Here is a 21,385-nt window from a genome sequence, read left to right as displayed (position 1 = left end):
AAACGGTAATTACCTCTGTGGTAATTACCGGTTAGGTGCTACTATGTATGGGGTCACTTTTTGTGTCACAGCATAAATCCATACATTACATTTCATGATCATTTAATAAACACCTCTGTCAAACCTTCATTAAATGTACTATGTTGATTTCTTAGATGTAGTTTGTTTTAATGTATAATTACAGATATTTAATTGTGAACTGAGATTTTCAGGTTAGTCTTTTATTGACTAAAATAAAAAGCAGTGACAGCGTTAGGATCTGTTTGGTGGACACCTATTTCTGCAGTTCAACAGTCGTCAGACAGGCAAGTGCAATGGCAGAAGCACAAGACGATGATGTTACAGAGCATCAATGCTGTTACAGTACAGTCATCTATGTTTTACACACAAGTACAGCAGAGAATAAACACATCCATCAAAGATTAATTCTGTCACTTAGGTTTTAGGCAGAGGTGGTTTTCTTTTTGCTATCACAGGTCACTTTTAGGAGCAGAAAACATGAGAAGGAGACACGGACATGCTGAGGAGAACACAAGTAAATTCATAATTGTGTATCAGGATTCCTCTATCAATCATAACAATTATGATGATATTAACATACAGACAAATGGATACATTCAGCTAACACCATAAAGCACATTAAGACTTGTAGAACAGTCGAGGAGTTTTTTGAAAGAATATTAATGTGATGGGAATACAGACAAATGGCATCCTAAAAATCTTCATGTACCAGTGATGTTTTGAGGCTGTGGTGCACTTGGACATGACTGGTTTTTGGAATTATGACAGTACTGAGGTTTATCTGTATTTCTTTGTCAAAGAGGAATGCAAATACTTTAGGTAAAATGTCCAAATAAAGTATATTATTAATGTTCCCAGTGTAATCAAATAATCATTATTTACATGGATATCATGAAGATTTTAAAGCTCTATGCTTAATAAAACTCTTTATCATCTTACTGTATTACATCAAATCTGTTAACTCAGGAAAAACTGACTTGGAGCTACTCAGCTTCTCACTCACAGCGATAAATTGTATTTCCAGTGCAGAGAAAGAGAGAAAACCCTTTACATAAGCCCATTTTAACTAGTTGGTGCAAAATAATGTGGAAGCCATAGAGGTTGAACAAAAATCAATATTGTCAAGAAATAATGCTACAGTCCAAAGTGAAGAAGCTACAGGGTTCATCTCTGGACTAAATGGTGAGCTGCAGAGGAGGCAGATGTGGTTTAACGAGGGTCATCTGGGGCAGCAATCTTCTCCAAACTGGGCTCTATTCCCCAGATCTCCCTGGCATACTCAGAAATGGTGCGGTCACTGGAGAATTTACCACAGCCAGCAATGTTATGGATCACCATCTTGGTCCACTCTTTGGGGTTCTGTTATAGGGTTGGAGAAGGTGGATAGGAACGTTAGATGCAACATTATTTACTGCACAAAAATTGTATCATTCTAACTTCACCCTCTAATGTCCTGCTCTACTATTTGGTAGAGCACATTTTTACTGTATCTTATCGACAAGCCTACCTAAATTATCTCTACCACTCAGTTTACTTAGTTTAACTTTTTTGAATGCTTTTACCTTGAAGTGCCACCCAACTGCTCGTAAAATAAAAACACTGATTCTCATTATTAGTGCCAAAAGAAAATTTAAAAATCAAGAGAAACATTTTCCTTTTGCTTTTTTCTTGGTGCTGACATTAAAGGGTTAAAGAGTATTTAGCTAAAGCTAAACCTGTTGTTTTATTAAGTTTAATGTGATTTAAAAGCTTCAACAGCTTGATCATTTAATGTTAAACAATATCAATATTATAAATGAACAAAAAAGTACAGAATAAAGAAAAAAGTAAAACCAATAAAAGCATAATTTTAGTTTTGCCCAGCAACTGGGAAGGAAAACGAGGCCAAATGCTTATGTAGAATAAATCACATGTGAAATTTATATGGAATATGGAATTACATTTTATTCACTAATGAATAAAAGTTTGAATTTTGCGACAGAGAAGGGTAAGAAAAAATGCAAACATGAAATATGATAATGCTGTAGCTCAAACCCACAGGTGATGGTGTAAATATTCCAGTGCAGTGGTGTTTTGCTTTTTCTGGGCTGTGAATCAACACCATACTGACCAAGGACAAAGAGCGCTCAATTCTTCAGAGTAATGCTACACCTTCTGGGGTCCGTTTCACAAAGCAGCTTCATCAAACTCTGAGTCTAATCCTAAACTCTGAGTCGATCTACTCTGAGATAGAAAACCTCATTTTGATCATGTTTTACACTGTAAAGTAAATATTAAGTGTTGTTTTATCCCAACATAATGCTGTTTTCACACACAAATGTCTTCTCATCTATGTCATATTCTGTTAAATAATTAAGCCTATTTAAACTAAGAGACTTCTACTCAGCCAACAGAAAGAAGGCAGATGCCCGTAAAACAGGTGAGGTCCACCCCCCAAGGCACAAGTGCCTTGTAATAGGCCTATAGATATCTTTTTAAAGCCTATTCATACAAATATTTATTTGTCTTTTATGTCTTTTATCCCAACATATACTGATGGTGCCGCTCAAAAAGATAATTGTCTGGAAATGCTAAAACATCTATGAGCAGTCTGATAACCATCTCCCGACGAATATTTAATTCTCTGTGCAATAATGCTGCACCTTCATCCACGGGATCGTTGTCAAAAGGACATGCCATGTTCGTGAAAAAAGTCGCCTCCTACTGTGCCTTCCAGAACTTCTAGAAGAACTAGGCTACGCCAAAACTCGCCTGCTGACTGAAAGAATGAGGAAATCAAATGGCGAGCATGGCTGAAAGAGGGTGGAGACAGAGAGAAACTCGAGGTTTACTGAGAATAATCTGGTCCCGACCAGGTTAGGTTCATAGAGTCTGTTACTACGGTAACTGACCGAGAGCTTAAGTTACCTCTCTCTGAAACAGGCTAGAGTTCCCCCTCTTTCTCTGTTCTGAGTTACCTCCCTTTGTGAAACAGAAAACTCAGAGTTTCCCTCATTTCAGGGTTAATAAACTGAGAGTTTTCACTAAACCTGCTTTGTGAAACAGACCTCTGGTTTGCATCTTTGTATGAAAAAAAATCACTTAACACTAGGAAGCCTGAGCACTGCTTTGGAGAATTAATTGAGGAACAAAGAATACAGAGAGCTGCCTGTTGTAGACTAAACTTCAAAACTAAAATTCCCAACATTCATAACATTTAACAAATTTACATCATGCTGGAATAACATGGGTTATAAAGTTTGCAAGATTTTTTTAGAGCAAGATATTGAAGTACATCTCTTATAGATTCAATAATATTATTCAAGCTGCAAGCAGAAATATTGAGCTCTTGCACCCCCAGATACTCTGAGGAGCACCGTGGTGGGGAATAAGACTGCAAACACCAAGACATCCTCAGGCCTGGATGCCTATCAGAAGTTGCTCAAAGCAGTTGCACATCATTACATCTTTTACAGTGAAACACTGAAACCCTCTGAGCCATGGACATGCTGTTTAATGGAAACGCTTTGTAATCTACTGTCGCTTTCTCAGTTTCGCTAGTTTAGATTTATAAAATATCGAGTTCTTATGATCAAAACTTTAGAGGAAGTTTGTTTCAATACAATACCAGATAATAGCAAAATTGAACCTCGGTAGGCCTCCATGTGTAGGCCATTCAAATTTCATTATTTAGCTTCGCAAAGGTCCTATGATTAGACTGACAAGTCATTAGGGAATAAGTCCACAAGGCTTTTTTGTTGGTCATTCAAGAGGTATCATTTCAATTGGGTCTCAGGCACCTTTTAGAGCACTAATTATTATAGATTAGAATAAATATAAAAAGTGGACAACTAGACCCTATTGTCTGTGACAGTGAAGCAGAAAAAGTAAAGAAAACCTAATATTGTGGACAGGTTATGTACACACATCTTTGATAATTCAGGATGACAGGCTGCAAGCTCAAGCTTGCTCGCTAATTTCCCTTCTGTTGACATACTGACCTTGTAGAGAGCGCTGACTTTCTCCTGACATTTTATGTAGTCTTCATAGTCTGCAAACACCTTGAACCTACAACACAGACATTCAGTTATGAAGTAGACAACATGTAACAAGTACTTTAGTGTAAAACAACATCACAAGTTATTTCCTGAAAGTCAAAAGCTTTTGTTTAAATGATGTTTGACAATGACTTTACTTACTTACTTGAGATAAGTGAGGAGTTTGTCATAGATTTGCTTTGCATTAAAACGGATCGTAGTGGATGAATATATATCAGCACAGGTAAAGTGTATATCATTTCATGTAAGCATCTGTAAGCTCCAACCTGTCATGATTCATCAGCATGTTGACAAGGTCTTTAAAAAGGCCTGGCTGGCAGGGACTGAAGAACCCTCCAGATATCTGGTCCATTGCCTGCTTCAGCTCTGGGATGCGGTTGTAGTATGACATAGCGTCGTAGCTGAAGACAACAGTCATCAAAGAAGCTTTTAAGCAACTGAGTGGATGCTACTGGTGTTATGCAACAAAACAGAATATTCAAATAAAATTGAATCTCCAAAAAGTCAACTAATTCACAAAAAAACCCTGATATGCAAAGGAAAAAACAGACATCATTTTGTAAACCATCTTGAAATCAGATATTATATTCTTTAATATAAAGCACTGGCACTCTGACCAGTCACTGTGTCTGTGTATTGCAAATTTTAAAGGCTTCTTTTCTTCTATGATACACAAGCATTTTCATAGACATGTGTTATTGTTAGATTTCTACTATATAAGTTTTAGCACATTAACTATTTTAACTATCTTACTATTTTAGAGAGTTAAAGATTTGTAGTTACACCTGTATTTAGGATGTGATTCTGTCATTATTTTAGCAAGTTTTGACTATTTGTTCAGTGTAATCCATATTTATCAAATTACACCACTCTAAAGCTCACCCCTTCTTGTCCATAGCTTCCACATCATGCACCCTCATGCCAAAGATGAAGAGATTTTCTTCACTGGCCTCCTCTGCCATCTCCACATTTGCTCCATCCATGGTGCCAATAGTGAGGGCACCGTTTAGCATGAATTTCATATTCCCGGTGCCAGATGCTTCAGTGCCTGCTGTGGAGATCTGCTCCGACAGGTCAGCCGCAGGAATGACTGCATGTAGGAGATACATGGATTATGATGTTCTCATAAAAAAAAATTTGATTGCTGCAGCCACAAGCACAGCATTTTGTAGTTTAAGCAGCAGTTTAAACCTGGAATGTACCAATTAGATAATTACACGACACATAGGACAAAAAATGAACACTATTCTTTACCTTTTTCAGCCAAAGTAACTTTATAGTTCTCCAAGAATATGACTTTGAGACGATCTCCCACCACAGCGTCATTGTTGACAATATCACCAATTGATGTGATCAGCTTGATGATCATTTTGGCAGTGTGGTAACCTGGAGCTGCCTGGAAACACATAGGATGCACTTGTTGAGAAACACTAACTACAAACCAATAAAGCCAGGTTAATCTTCATGCTCCCAATTCTGTGGAAACAGTTTGGGGATGGCCCCTTCCTGTTCCAACATGACTGTGCACCAGTGCACAAAGCAAGGTCCATGAAGACATGGATGAGCCAGTTTGGTGTGGAAGAACTTGACTGGCCTGCACAGAGTCCTGACCTCAACCCGATAGTCTCTGCTCTAATTCATCCCAAAGGTGTTCTGAGAGCCAGACCTTCTGTCCAACATCAGTGTTTGACCTTACAAATCCACTTCTGGAAGAATGGTCAAAAACTCCCATAAACACACTCCTAAACCTTGTGGAAAGCTTGCCCAGAAGAGCTGAAGCTGTTCTAGCTGCAAAGGGTGGGCCGACGTCATATTTAACCGTATGCATTAAGAATGGGATGTCACTTAAGTTCATATGCGTGTAAAGGCAGATGAGTGAATACCTTTGATAATATAGTGTATGAAGTTAGAAAAATACACCTTGAAGTTGCAGTTACCAGTGTGACAGCTACAATTGAATCAAAGAGAAATAAGCATTTTAAAATAAACTTTTTTACATATTTAAAAACGGATATTAAGGCAGTGTCCAAAGTTTTATCTTAGGTTAGTGATTTGACTAAGTGAGGCCTACATTTTAGCAGTCTCCCAGAATGTAGTCGAGCAGGAAAACATGATTAACATGCTTTAGTTTAAGCTAACAACTAACTTCAACTAACACTTGTTATTATTAGATAATAAAAATAAAAAGAGGAAGAACAACAAGAGGAAAAGTATAATATTTTATAATATCAACTTTTCTTATGGCAGAATAAAAATGGCCACGACTATGTTTAGCCAACTGTTATGTTAAAGATGGTTTGTAAGGACTTCTGTGTTATGAACACACAATAATGTACCCAATACCAATATCCTTCTTCAGCTCTGAATAAGATTGCCTGCAAGTATATTTTCCAAAACATCAGTGTTCAGTTTGCTGCTCACCTTTCCTCCAATCATGATAGTCCTAGGAGTCCATGATTTGTTGGGTTCCTTCTTGATGCCTTATTTGAAGGGAAAACAATGAAAAGCATTTCCTGAAGTCTGAATCCACATTTGCTTCTGTAAATTTGTCAGAATAAGAAGAAAAGCAACACTTACGGTTGTACAGTGTGACGATGTGCAGGCAGTTGAGCAGCTGCCTTTTGTACTCGTGGATCCTTTTGACTTGGACATCAAACATGGAGTTGGGGTTGATCTTTACCTTGTAGTGTTCTTCAAGATAGGCAGAAAACTTCATCTTGTTCTCCTTAAAGTTCAAGCAGAGTGATGTAATTACAAACAGGAAAGAGACACAATAAGTCTTGTATCATGCATTTGAAGCTCGCACTTGTTTGATTTTAGAAACATCTCGAATGAATGCATCATCATCCACAAAGTCCAAAAGCTTCTTCAGCTGGTCCAGGTCACGGATGTAATCCTCTCCAATCCTCTGGAAGTAGATAGGTCAGTGAAGTGAGCAAACTCCAATTTCATTTCTCTATAAAAACTTTTTTACCTTCAAGTGTTCTGTTAAAAAAATTTGCGTTTTCTGAACTTACAGGCATGACTCAGTCAAGAAACTATCTTGATCTATTGAGAACCTGACACTGTGATTTTTACTCCCACAAACCAAAACACTGTAACACTATATATATACCTCAGCAATGACCTCAGCCAAGCCTGGATTGCACATGACCAACCAGCGCCTGGGTGTGATACCGTTGGTCTTGTTCTGAAATTTTTCGGGGTCAACTTCGTAGAAATCCTTGAACCTGAGGAAGTTGTGGAACAACAATCGGAGACTAATTTGGGAGTTCAAAACACTGGGACAGGAAAACATTACTTCATATTCAAAAAACTACATTTCTAAGTAAAACAAGTTGTAAAAGAAATAAGACTGACTTTCTTACACGGTATTTTTTATTATTTCAGAGTGGATGCGGGCCACTCCATTGACAGCATGAGATCCCACAATGCACAAATGAGCCATATTGATTTTCTTGTTGTCCCCTTCCTCAATCAGCGACATTCTACGCAGACGTTCATCATCTCCAGGGTAAAGTTTTGTGATGCGCTGGAGTGGTGAAGAAACATGTACAGATATCAATTTCCTTTATCAATAGTCAGAAACTTGGGGCGGTGCAAATTTGGCAAACCTGGCAAAACCAGCAAAGTTTGCGGCCAGAAAATAAAACAATGTGGTGAGAGGCTAGACACTCAGCACTAAGAGACAGGTTTGTTGATAACTCTCTGAATAAACTATATCGCTCACATTATACATAATCGCTCATTTGATTAAATGTTAATATAAAGTATTTTTTTCAATCTGCTTTAAAAATCATTCTGAGTCTTTAATACCAAGGCAAACATGCTGTCGTTCCTCAGTTAAGACCCACTAAAAGTGTGTGTATCTATTAAAAGGGTTCCTCCCCCCTGCCTGTACTTTCCTAGTTTCCATTTATGGTTATCTTATAGTGCTGTGTATGGGACATTTATAGGTGTAATGAAGGTCTCCATTACGTGTAGCATAATATCTACCATGTGATGCATTGCACTTGAATGTGTACAGTGAGGTAAAAAATGATGCCAGCAAACAAATTGGTATTTTATTGGAAATTAGTATCTTTTGATGGCTCCCTCTTCAGCTGGAACTGAATGTTTGTATTGTTGGAAACACAGAATGTTTGGTTAAATTAACAATTCTCTGGGCATGAGGGATGATTGAACTTCCAGTGTAAGTTTCTCACCTCTTCTGTTTTCTGTTCCAGAGTGTTCAGGCTAAAAGAGTCCCTCTGTACCGGAAAAACCTTTTTAAAGTTCCGGGTGAAACCATATCTCCATCAAGGAGGGGGGATAACGTGTTTGGGATAAAATGGGTAAGATTTTAGAGTGCAAGGCTTTTTGATTTCAAGATATTTGTTTGTTTGGTGTATTTTATTGTTGGGGGTTTTGTAACAAATGGACTGTTCTCTTTAGATGGTAGAGCCTGGGGATGAATTAGTGGGAGGCTTTAAAAGGCAGTCACTTAAGTTCAGAAGCTACTAAGGCTGCTCTGATCCTGGGCTACATGCCCTGCAGAGGTCTGGCAATGCATGGTTCCTGTCTGTTGGTGAATAAAAACCTGGTTGGTCTGCACTGACTCTCTGCCTCATGCCTCCTCTGTGAACCAGCCGCTATAGGTCATCCTAACAATAGGCTATAAGTTTTCAATACCAATACAATAAAAACAAAAAAACAGTTGTTGACTACCCTCTCTGCTCTGTCTGTATCAAATAGTTTAAGGTTGTTGTGTCAGTTCTCTCTGATTTCCTGCTTTGTTCTGCAACTGGAGCAGCCTGTTTTGTACTTTCACTTTCACTCTTCAGCTCTCTAAGACCCAGTTTCTAGTCCACCTCCCTCCGCCATACATGTGAATAATGGTTCTACAGACAATAACTTAAAATTGTAGCTTAGTGTGTCTTTAAGCTTAGGTTTAAGCCAAGTCTTTATTGCAGTTTCATCATGTTTATCTATCATAAGTGCAAGTGCTCAATTTATACAAATATAGAGACTGGATTTATTCTCGAAATGCTCATAAATCAAATAGTCCCCTCCTACCTCCAGATGTCTCCTATTGATCTCGTAGATGATCTCCAAGTGTCGAGGAAGCAGGTTTTGGAACAGATCTACAGGCCAGCGCTCCAGTGCCTCAGGCAGGACAGTGTGGTTGGTGTAGGCACAGGTGCGAACCACAATGTCCCAGGCCTAGACACAGAGAGAATTTCACTTCACCTTGACATTAAAAGCAGTGGAAACACAGGTGTTTTCACAGATGTAACAATCACATGAATGGCAAACTCACAACAGAAAACACAGCTAGAAATGCAAGTGGTTAAATTCAACTAAGTCAGAATCCTTCTTTGTTGGGAAATATTATTCTACATGAATACATCCTACATTGTCTTCTTTTAGTTATGTTGAGTTGAGTTGCCACACAAGTGACCACTGGAGAAAGACAATGGTTGCAGTTCTTTAAAGAAAGACTCGACTCCAACACAACCTTCTCCCAGGTGAGTTTCTCAATGTCCACCAGGATCCTCATCAGCTCGGGAATGGCCATAGCAGGATGAGTGTCATTCAGCTGGATCGCCACCTGCAGCCCAAGATAAAAGATAGCACATATAGAACAAGTACCAATTTAAGCTAGGACAGGGACATATATTTTGTGACTTTTGTCACCATTTAACACTGTGTGAAAACAAGTACAAGTACAAATCAAATGTGCAACACTACAGTGAAATGTAACTACAATTCAAGCACATTTTGCAAATTTGAAAATACATGTCAGTTTGTTTTCAGCGAATTGTGTCGATGATTTCTACTCGTGCTGATGGAATTTAACTTTGTGAAATGGACTATTACTTTGAAACTTGCAGGTTTGATTTGAACTCGTAACTTTGAATTGTACAGAATTGATCACCGTCTCAAACCAGTCATTAAGGGAGGGGGAGCCCTCTGTGCCTGCAATCAAACTTTCAGTTATGGAAAAGTAGGGCTATAGCTGTCTTGCTGCCTGCTTGTTTTCAGCTAGTCATGTTAATGATTGATATTTTCAGGCTTGCAGAATTGACTTGTACAAAGAAACCTATATGATTCGATTTGTACATTTGACCACACTTGTTAATTTCATATGTACATGCAAACATAGATTTGATTTGTGCTGATAAAAAAGGTGATACGAGTTATAAAACACAGAAGTCACAATATATACATACATGGTACAAAACTTATGTCCCTATCCGAGCCCCACAAACAAATAAATACAATATCACAATATAATGGACCAGTCACCTTGTCTGGCATCGTAGAAAGGTCTAATCGCACAAATTCTGTGGAGCCAAACTTTGAGGCTTTGAATCGACGGATGATGTCTTGAAGAGTTGCTGCTACAACAAAGTACTCCTGCTTTAGACGAAGCTCCTTCCCTTCAAAGAACTGAAGAACAAAGACAGAGAGCTGTTAGAACTGTCTTCCCATTTTTATAATTCATGCTGTGCTAATAAACATGCATTGTTTTTCTACTTATTACTCTGACATGTCTTCTCATGGAAGTTCAGTGTGTACTTGTTATTCAAGTCTTCAGTTCACTTGACATGGGAAGGTCAAGGCCTCATATTATAGAGAAAATAGAGAAACAATTATTCCCCCTGAACAAGGATTTTCCGAGAATGGGGAGAAAAAAAAATTCCCATTACCAGGAAGAAACCACCAACAGAAATGTGTGCTACTGGATGTGGTATGCTGCCTAGGGTGTCCTTATTTTGACAGTATTGCACAGATAAAGACTTGTTTTACATGTCAGTTAAAGGACATATCCTGGTCAAAAATAGAAACCACATTGCAAACGGCTGAGGCGGCTGTAGGAGGAAGAGCAGTCGCCCACCAATCGGAAGGTCGGTGGTTGGACTCTGGCTTCCCCAGGATACATGTCGAAGCGTCCTTGGGCAAGACACTGAACCCCACGTTGCCCCCCCAGTGTATCACTGGGGTATGAATGCGTGTGAATGATTAGAAAAAGCACGTAGTTAAGTAGTTAAGATGTGCTGTATGAGTGTGTGTGAGTGGGTGAATGCAGCATGTAGTGAAGCGCTTTGAGTGGTCAGCTAGACTAGAAAAGCGCTGTACAAGTACAAGTCCATTTACCATTTACCAAACACAAGTCATGGAGAATGAAGACTGGCATTGTCTTCCTAAAATCACTATGGAACTCCAGGGATGAGTCATCTTGATGGAGGCTTTTCTCTCGGTAAAATTTCAATATACACTTCTACAACAATGGTACCTTTGCTCATATGCAAGTCAGTGCAATGGGCAACGATACACTCCCATACCATCATAGACGCTGACTTTCACATCTTTCACTGAAAACAGCCTGATGGTCTTTCTCATCTTTGTCATACTTTTCTTAAAAGCAGCTGAAACACAGATTTATTTGACCACAGTTGACTTGTCAACTGTTTTTCCATCAATCTGAGATGAGCTTTTTCCAAAATTGTTTCCAGCCTTGGCCATAACATACTGAGATGACTCCTTGAATCTGCTCACAATTTTACGCACAACTTAATTGAATGTAGAGAGAAGTAGATGGGTGATATGTGTCTGTGCAAAAAAAATGATAATCCACTCACATTGTCATTGGGGTACAGAACTCTGGAGATGTTCTCAGCCAGGTTTCGGTCTAGCACTGCTTGGATGTAGCCACCTACATTAACTATGGGACAACAACAGAGTGAGCAGCTCATGCCTGTCTATTTCACTTTAGGCCTTTCACTTTTTCTCTCAATACTGAATAAGATTCATACTGAGTAATTGAACATCCAAAAATTCTTAGTATGCCAGTGATAGTAATGATGGAATAGAAAAAGCAGAACTCACAGTCTTTGAGGTTAAATTCACAGGGGGCCTTTGCAGACCACAATCTCATGGTGTTGACAATGTTGTTTCTGTAGCCAGGAACAGGAGTATCATAGGGAAGAGCCAGAACCACCTGGATTCCAACGCAAAAATATTTATAAGTATAAACAAAATATAAATTAATATTATTCTTTTAGTCTCCTCAAAGGGTCATCTGTGAGCTTATACCAATTAGAGCTTTAACATCAATATAGGAAAATCCATGCTGTGCCAGATGGATTTTGGTGTGAAATAAAAATATATTTCAGAATGCAAATTCTACTTTTAAACTTAAATCTGGCTGATATATCAATACAGAAATGTCAGAGGGCTTAAGATGATTAGACGTACATCTTTGTGATAAAGTCTTGAGCCACACCACATTTTTATACTGCCAAGAACACAGGAAATAGGTGCAGCAGTTGATTGAGATATGTATATATTTAAATATAGTATAAAAGCCAAATATACTGTTTGCACAATTCTAATAAGCTTAAAAAATAATATTTGGTATGACCACCTTCATTCTTCGACACAGACTAAACCCTCTTTGACAAACTCTTTGTAATTCCTCTAAGGAGTCTTCAGGAATAGTTCCCCAGGTTTCTTGAAGGACATCCCAAAGCTCTTTTGTGAAGTGTCAAAACGCACATGGTCTCAATCTATATTGACTAATATCTAACTTATCCACTGAATAAATGGAAAATCTAAATATGCCATTGTGGAATTATTTTAATAAATCGGATTAAATGTTGGCACAGAACTAGATTAAAAAATAACTTTGTCTCTGCTTACCTTTTATTACTGGTCTAATTGGTTGGTGTCTGTTTACCTACTAACCTGTGTGTCAACCCATTTCACTCCTTCAGCTGCGTGTTCCACCCTGCCATAGAAGTGAACTGGACGCATGTACTCAGGACGAGCCTTCTCCCATGGATTACCGTAACGTAGCCAATCGTCAGCTTCTTCTACCTTTGAGGAGACAATACTGTGTTAATCATTTGTTTATAAGAAACATGCTGCAGTCAATGAGGTGTCAAAACTCTGTGTTGTTATTTCAGTTGAGTGTTGTTAATCTTTACATCTGTTACCACTTCATTCCCTGCATGTTTATGCTTAGTGGCATTTTTTCTGATGACATCTGTCAAGAATGAAGTCCCTATTCTTTAAGCTGCCTACTAAACTGACTGGCTCAGTTCTGACCCAAACTTTGTAAAGTCCGGTCAGTGAACACAATACCAGATCAATTTATGTTGGAAAAAAGATGGCTATGATTGTCTGGACCCATTGTCAGGATTGAGGGATCACTTACAGACTTGCATTCACAAAATGAAAAAGGAATGTTTCGATGCAGTGACTTTTGACTAGGTGTAGAATTACCTAATCATCTCCCTCACCTCAATACTGTCTTTGGGTTTTGAAAATCTGGTCACATAACATTTTAAACTCAAAGTCATCTAGTAGTGTTTAAACATGTAAAAGTCAGTTTTAACTTTTGTCTTCCATTTTAGAGACCCAGTATTAATCAAGAAAAATGTGCATTGTAGCCTCTGTGATTACCAAAACTATTGCTTCTGCCTTCTCAGCCAAAAAGTCAGTAAAGCCATTTCCAAGTGTGTGGACAGTTTGTTGGGAATCATACAAGTGTGGGTATAGTACAAAAGAAGCAGGTCATGATAATTTAAGACTTAATTTTAAAATAATAACTGGAGCCCATATTATCGGTATGTGTTTACAAATTTAGTCATTTGTAACCTTGTGCCTAGGGAGGAAGAAAGAGTGGAATAATGTAATTTTAGTCTGTAATAGTTAACACTAATTGGCACTGCTGAAGAGCTCTTTCAGCTCAGGTCAAGGCAAGGCAAGTTTATTTGAATAGCACAATTCAACAACAAGGTTATTCAAAGTGCTTTACAGAGACCTCAAAACAGTACATGATTTAAAATTTAAACAAAAGAAAGAAATAAGAACCATAGATCAAATCAGAACAATAAAGATAAGATTGAATAAAAATGTAATAAAATTATATATATGAAAGATAAAAAAATCAACTGTAATAAAAATTATAAAAATGTAAATGATGATAAAATCAGTAGTTATAATATGTTCACGTTTTGAAACTCAAACTCATTTGGAGCTTTATTCTAATACGTCTAAATACACGTCTTGAATTAAATATACAGTGTTTCAGCTGATCTGAGGCTTTCTGGGAGTTTGTTCCAGACATGTGGAGCATAGAAGCTGAATGCAGCTTCTCCAGGTCTGGTTCTGACTCTGGGAACTGATAAAAAACCGGATCCAGATGACCTGAGGGGTCTGGGAGGTTCATAGTGGGTCAGGAGGTCACTGATGTATTTTGGTCCTTGACCATTCAGAGCTTTATAGACCAGCATCAGAACTTTAAAGTCTATCCTCTGATGGACAGGCAGCCAGTGTAAAGACTTCAGAGCTGGACTGATGTGCTCCACTTTTTTGGTCTTAGTGAGGACTCGAGCAGCTGAGTTCTGGATGAGCTGCAGTTGTCTAACTGACTTTTTAGGCAGATCTGTAAAGATGCTGTTACAATAATCAAGCCTACTAAAGATGAATGCATGGACTGGTTTTTCCAGGTCCTGCTGAGACATCAGATCTTTTAGCCTTGATATATTCTTAAGGTGATAGTGGGCTGACTTTGTTATTGCCTTAATGTGTTTGTCCAAATTTAGGTCTGAGTCCATCACTACACCCAGATTTCTGGCCTGGTTGGTAGTTTTTAGGTGTATAGATTGAAGCTCTGTGGTGGCCTGTTATCTTCGGTCTCCTGGTGACATTGTAATATATATCTGTGTGTCATCTGCATAGCTATGGTAGTTTATTTTGTTGTTTTTTTATAATCTGTGCCAGTGGGAGCATGTTGATGTTAAACAGAAGAGTGAGAGTGAACAGAGAGAGTTCACGATCAGTAACAGGTCTGACTCCAAAGTCTTTGAGACCCCTTTGAAAAAACCTGTTGGCAGGATGTCTAAACAGCAAGAGGAGGACTTCAGGTGACGTAAGATGCCCTCCAGGTCTTTACTGTTAATGGGTTGAAATAGTGTCATGGTGTTTAAACCAGTTTTCGGTGGACACAGTACATATGCTGAACCTGCTGCTGATGTACCAACTGCTTGTCTAATATTTTGGACTTTGTCTGTGAAGAATTTGGCAAAGTCATTGCAGGCCATGGTGGAATGGAGTTCATTTGCCACTGACACAGGAGGGTTTGTTAGCCTGTCAACTGTAGCAAATAAGACCGAGCATTATGACTGTTTTTGGTGATGATGTCAGAGAAGTAGGACTTCCTTGCATTCCTCAGTTGTAAATTATAAGAGTGAAGTTTCTCTTTATCGATGTCATAATGAACCTGGAGATTTGTTTTTCTCCAGCTTTCCGACACTCTCTTTTCCCATTATTCACCAGTGTGAAATTTAACCATGGAGATTTCTTGTCACAGTTTAGGTTTTAATATTCTTGTTTTCAGGTTCTTGTCATGTTTTTCCCCTGCCACTTAGTTTCACTCTAGTCACCTGTTTTCTGTTCCACAACTGCACATCATCACCAATCAATTCCCCACAGCATTTAGTTTCCAGATTCAGTCCCAGTCTTTGCAGAATCCTCACTCACCCTTCATGTCACAGCCACGAAAAGTTAAGTCTGGTTATGCCTCATAGTCACAGTTAATCTTAGTCTTGTTTTTTCTCACTATAGTTAAGTGTTTTGGATATCCGGCCCTGCTGCGCCCTCTGTTTTTGCCTTGCTCGTTGTTTGTTTTGGAAATGCATCTCATCTGGGTCCTGCCTTCACCATCGTACCCTGACATATCCTCCTTCCAGAGATAACCTTCACCTTAATGGGAGCAATAGTATCCATAACATTTAACATTTTAGCATTGAAGCTACTGATAAGCTCACTGACTGAACGCCCGGACAGGGCAGGTGTTAAAGAGAAGACCTGGTTAAAGATCTGACTACTGTTTTCAGTTATACACCGTTTTGAGATCACTGCTGTTGAGACATTTGTGTGCACTGAAATCGTTCTCTCAAAGAAAACACAGGAATGGTCAGACAGGCCCACATCAGACACAGTAATCTTTTAAATGCTCAGATCCTTAGAGATCAGTAGGTCTAGAGTGTGCCCCCTATTGTGCGGGGCTCTGTTATATGCTGAGTCAGCCCAAACTTGTCCAGAGTGTTACTCAGGTCTTTAGTCCCTCTGTCCTGAGGGTTGTCCATGTGGATGTTAAAATCACCAACAATAATTACATTTCTTAATTTTATTTAAATTTTTTTTGTTTTGCACAATTTTTTTGTGTTTACCTTAAACAGTTAAAATCAACACAGATCAGAGACAGCAGTTCACTGAGGTCATCAGAAAAGTCTGCACAGTATTTGGGGGGCCTGGAAACATTCAGAAACAGGACTCTGGGTGGGGCCTTCAGCTGTATAGCCATATGTTCAAAGGACTGAAAACTTCTGGGAGATAACTGCTTACATTGAAATGATTAATTAAATAAGACAGTTACACCTCTCCTTTCCAGCTCACTCTGGCCTTACTGATAAAGCTGTAACCAGGAGGAATCAACTCAATGAGAACCAAGTTTCAGTTAAAAACATAAAATCCAGGGTGTGCTCAGTGAGAAAATCATTAAGAATGTTTTCCTAGCTGAAGACCTAACATTTAATAAAGCCAAATTAAGTGTTTTAGAGGTATTATAAGTAGAGCAAACTCTCTGCTGTAAAATAATAAAGTTGTATCCTGATGCAAACCAGAAAATCTAAACCAGTGTCCTGTCTTTCCAAGAAAAAGAGAATCATTAAAGAAGGAGGAAACACAATTTGTAAGATGGGTTGAATGAATTTCTGGTCCTTAGCTTCAATCTAAGAAAATAAAAGCATGTAAGAGATGTTTATCATGTATGTAGCGCATCATAGAAAAGGGACATTTGTGAAAAAAGGGCATTAAAGGGGAAGAGTATTTAATCAAAATACATGAAGCATCTGAGGTGAGGCATCAGTCTTCACAACAGTCACCTTAACATACCTGCCAGCCGTTGCTGATTTTCTGATTGAAGATGCCAAACTCATAGCGAATGCCATACCCGTAAGCAGCAAGACCCAGAGAGGCCATGGAGTCCAGGAAACAAGCTGGGGAAACGACAGGGAACAGGGTCGGAGAAGAGGTTATCAGAGTTGAGATAAATCAGTCCGGAGCAATAAACATCTGTCTGTCAGCAGCCAATCTAAAGCTCACCAGCAAGGCGTCCCAGCCCTCCGTTGCCTAAACCAGCGTCTTCCTCGATATCCTGCAGCTCCTCCATGTCCAGTCCCAACTGAGGAACACTCGACACGTTACTTTGGCTAAATAAATGTCCTGGTATTAATAATGCAGGGTGAGCTTTAAACATTATTCCTCCACATTAGTTCAGATTTGTGTCTGAGGGGTACAATATGAAGTCTGGATATGTTTGAGGACAAATGTCTCCGAGTGTCTGATTCCACATCCAGCAGCCTGCATTGTTGCTCATGTTATAAATGAGACCCGTAAATCAGGCCACAATAGTCTAATTGCAGCAAAGAAACCACTGTTTAGGGAGGCCAAAAAGAAGACCAGAACTACTTTGGCCAAGAAATTTGTACTTTGGCTTAATACCAGATTTAACATTTTTGGCTCCAACATTTTTTGTGAAATGCAGAAAAGGAGAGTAGTGGTATCTGCAGGTGTGATTTGTACTTAAAACAGGACAATGACCCATATCCCACCTACAGGCCAAGTAATGGCCTTTTAATTAGAAATAAGAGTGAAGAAGTGCTTCGGATGACTTGGCCTCCACAGTCACCTGACTGGAAAATGTGGCTGAAGACTCTAGAAACATCATTTGAATAGCTTTATGTTTTTGTTGTTGGTTTTTGTAAAACAAGTAATTACATATGTATTATTTTATAGTGTCTTCAATACTGTTTGTAAATGTAGAAGACACTCTAAATAAAGAAAACCTATACATGAATGAGTGTGTTCACAGGTTGGATGTGTATTGTTTATTTCCATATACTTTAGCCAAATGTTAACAAACTGACAACAGCTTTGGTGATGAAGAAAATAAGTTCCCTATAAAATGGACTAGATTTGATCCCAGGTGATCTCATCCTACATGACGACATCATAGAAAATCTGCCTGTGTTATGTGTCTAATTGCTAATAGGTTGAATGCTCGCAGTCTGCTTGGGCACAAGATACTTAACATTTGCAGTTATATCTAAATCAACTGCTGTGTATTGTTGTACATTTATGTTTAATACTTTAATATTTCTTTCAATCATATTTTTTTTAATGTTGAGGCCCCTCTGTTTACATGCAAACAGTTTTTTATGCACTCTCAGAAGTAGCAGTATAACTCTTTGCTATTTAAACTAATTACATTTGTTCTTGCTTTCTTTTTAAAAGTCCAGGCACAATTGTTTGGGAATTAACAGTTTTCCTCACCTGGTACGTGGCTTCGTCACAGGCGTTCTCCAAGGCAAGGTTCACCATGGTGTTCTGTAAAGTCCGGCCCATGTAAAACTCCAGAGACAGATAGTAGACACGCTGCAGGAAAGCAGATGGGTACAACCTGTGAATGCTGCGCTTCATTCAGTTCATACCTGTTTTAGAGCTGCTAATACTTGTATTAGGGCTGCACAGTGTTGCGGTGGTTAGCATTGTTCCTTAACAGCAATCGGGTTCCCAGTTCGAATTAGCTGACTCACTGCAGGGGTCATAGAAAGAAGCCAACAAGTGAATAAAAACGTGCAATGGTGGGAGAGGTGCCCAGCTGTCAGATTAGACTAAATGGTTGAATGCTCTTCTTCCAAAAGTTGCATGACCGAAAAAAAGTTCTTCACTCTGTTGATGTCATCAATGCAGCATGTGTCTAATAATGAAAACACATTCACTGACATGAAACAAATATTTATCTAAATTCCAAGCATGTTATGAAAAGATGAGTTCCTCTACTACTGGCTGATATGTTTAACCTCAACTGGATATCTCATACTTGTGATGTGTGACATAGGGACTATTTTCAGTGGCAGATTCATTCACATTCACTGTTTTTTTATTTGTATTTGAAGCAGCAGGACTGAGGTGCTCAGACAAAGTGTTAGAATGTGACCAAGCTTTGGAGCACAAGGACAGCTTTGTTGCATTCAAATCATAATGTCTGAAGGGAGCTTTTAAAGTCACTCCTGGATAATAAGATGTCAAAGTTTAGAAAACTCATTGCAAATTCTTATGAAAACATGTGAGTTCTCACTGAAATATACAAAGTGATCACTTGATTTTCATGAATGCACCATTTTATAAAATATAGTTATGGATGGCTATCCCAAAATGTGCCCACATGAAATGGATCTTTCGCCTATCAGCTGACTCCAAGTTTGATTAATTACTGATTCATAAGAAACAATCATTTATATCAGCCTTAAAAATGTTTAATACCTGCATACTATAAAATTAAATCGGCTACTTTAAAGGCATTTAAAAAAAAAATAGAACAATTATCATGTGGCTCTGTTCCATAACACAGGGTCACAACATGCAAGGAGGGGGAAGGGGACCGAACACAGCTCAGCTAAATGAGCAATGTGTATGCAGCTTTGCAATTTACTTTGTTTAATTGATGATGATCAGTTAAGGCTGCTTAAATTCAACACCCTGTTCCATTAACAACAGGAAACAGTTTAGCGATTTATTGTTGGGATTAACGATGCCTGGAAGATACATTTCATCTCGAAATGTCCTTGAAGCTGCGTGTGGCCATTTTGTGATGGGGACTGGGGTGGAGGGGATGGATAGAGGCCATTACGTACTTACGTCTTACCAACCAGTTGAGTCTCATTCAACTCGGAACCAGAACTCACAGCTACTTTGTTCACTAAAGGCAGCGAGGCCGCCTTTAGTTCTAAGCAGCAAATGCGATCAGGACAAGGGGACCAAGTTAAACGCAGAAAAGAAGGAAGTGTCTGCATGTGACTGAAGAGCGAGCAGAACTCCGATGAGCACCTCACATATTGAGAGGCAGAGAACACACTGTGACAAGACAACGAAGCTGGAACGTGTCTATAAATGGAGACGAAGAGCACATCAGCTACACGCGCAGAGGGGCACATGCACGCGCAAGAGCCATTGATGGTGATACTGCAGCCCAGCCGCGCATCCCCGCCCACTGATCCCTGAGCAGCTGTGTCTACGTGCTGAACTGACTGCGGCATCAGAGCTCGGCTTACTTTAGGGTCTTTGTCATAGTAATGCTGCTGCGTCCGGATCCAGCGGCCCACCAGGTGGTCCCGAACCGTGTTGGCCAGGGCGAAGTAATAGTCCCGTTTCGTCGCTACATTTCGGTCCTTCACGAGAGTGAAGTGGAGGTGTCTGTTGAAATTAGTTTTCAGGTCCGCAACATTTTCCACCCCTGCCAGTCCCCGGACCGAGATCTGCTTCCTCTTGTCCTGGTCTGTCAGTGGTTTGGCCATAATCAAAGAACCTGTCTGAGAGTTTTCTCAATGTGAAGCTTGACCTCAACCGGCGCGCTCTCAGTCCTCTTTCAACCCTCCGCCGAGTACAGCTGGCCAGCGGAATGTTACGCTACACCTCTATTGTACGGAGTGTCAAGATGGAAACGTAAAAGCAATCTAGCCGGATAACTTATTTCAGAATAAAACATAAATTAGACACGCCAACAGTATCACAAGTGCGTCACACGTGTTAGAGCAACCAATTCCTCCTTTTAACTGCCGGCGGAGTTCAAGTTTTATCTTTTAAAACGAATGTAAAATCATCCAAATGATATCAATCACATGTATCCATATTTTGGGGGGGTAATTTGCCCGGCTTGTAAAACTCGGTAAAAAAAAAAAAGGTGCTTTGATTCTGAAACACAAATTCTTGTACTTCCTGTTTCACAGAAAACCTACCGACCCTGGATAATCTTAGACTACATTTTCTTCCTCTATCTACTTAACACTTACTTTTTGTGCGCCAAGTTGCTTATTTTTGTGGAGTTGAAAGCTAGTTGAATTTATTTTTTAGTGTAAACTAAAAGTAGTAAAATGTAAAATAGAACAAGTAAAATGGTTGGGTTTATATGCATAACCGCGGCATATTGATTTATTGTATCCAGTGGATGTGAATACAATTAAGGCTCTATAAGTTAAAGAAAAACCCTCGTGATTCTCATAGTATTATTATATTCTTCTCATGAATTGATATCAGATCAGTTCTTGGCTTTTCTAACTGACGGAAGTTGAGTCCAACATGAGTGAAACGGACAATTTCATTTCGTATTACTAAGTGTATTACGTAAAATACTAGCCTGCTTAGTCAGAGTCACTATTTTATTCAAGACACTGTTCTACAACACTCGGCTTGGTTTCATAAAGAATAAAATG

General features: G+C 38.9%; 1 protein-coding gene across 1 annotated transcript; it reads right to left on the bottom strand.

The window, feature by feature from the left end:
• Positions 1–200: 200 nt before the first annotated feature.
• pygmb (phosphorylase, glycogen, muscle b) lies at positions 201–20,587 on the bottom strand. The gene is made up of 20 exons (XM_072375999.1): positions 20,228–20,587; positions 18,447–18,548; positions 17,217–17,295; positions 17,007–17,110; positions 12,789–12,920; positions 11,931–12,042; positions 11,684–11,766; positions 10,347–10,490; positions 9,556–9,648; positions 9,114–9,260; positions 7,427–7,590; positions 7,174–7,288; positions 6,865–6,966; positions 6,636–6,783; positions 6,480–6,538; positions 5,313–5,454; positions 4,941–5,148; positions 4,325–4,459; positions 4,002–4,068; positions 201–1,380 (listed from the first exon to the last, which is right to left on the bottom strand). The coding sequence occupies exons 1-20, from the start codon at positions 20,468–20,470 to the stop codon at positions 1,231–1,233; spliced, it is 2,529 nt and encodes an 842-aa protein (XP_072232100.1). The 5' UTR covers positions 20,471–20,587; the 3' UTR covers positions 201–1,230.
• Between the last annotated feature and the right edge of the window lie 798 nt (positions 20,588–21,385).

Source organism: Leuresthes tenuis, unplaced genomic scaffold (assembly GCF_036924035.1).
Source record: "Leuresthes tenuis unplaced genomic scaffold, fLeuTen1.0.hap1 SCAF_22, whole genome shotgun sequence".
Classification (NCBI taxonomy): Eukaryota; Metazoa; Chordata; class Actinopteri; order Atheriniformes; family Atherinopsidae; genus Leuresthes; species Leuresthes tenuis.
This window is presented reverse-complemented; position numbering and strand designations above follow the sequence as displayed.

Excerpts from the sequence above, each read along its gene's own strand:
- pygmb (XM_072375999.1), bottom strand. The coding sequence starts at position 20,470 with ATGGCCAAACCACTGACAGACCAGGACAAGAGGAAGCAGATCTCGGTC. Across the intron at positions 11,767-11,930 it reads TGAATTTAACCTCAAAGACT|TTAATGTAGGTGGCTACATC; the intron begins GTGAGTTCTGCT and ends GTTGTCCCATAG. Across the intron at positions 4,069-4,324 it reads ATGCTGATGAATCATGACAG|GTTCAAGGTGTTTGCAGACT; the intron begins GTTGGAGCTTAC and ends TCTGTGTTGTAG.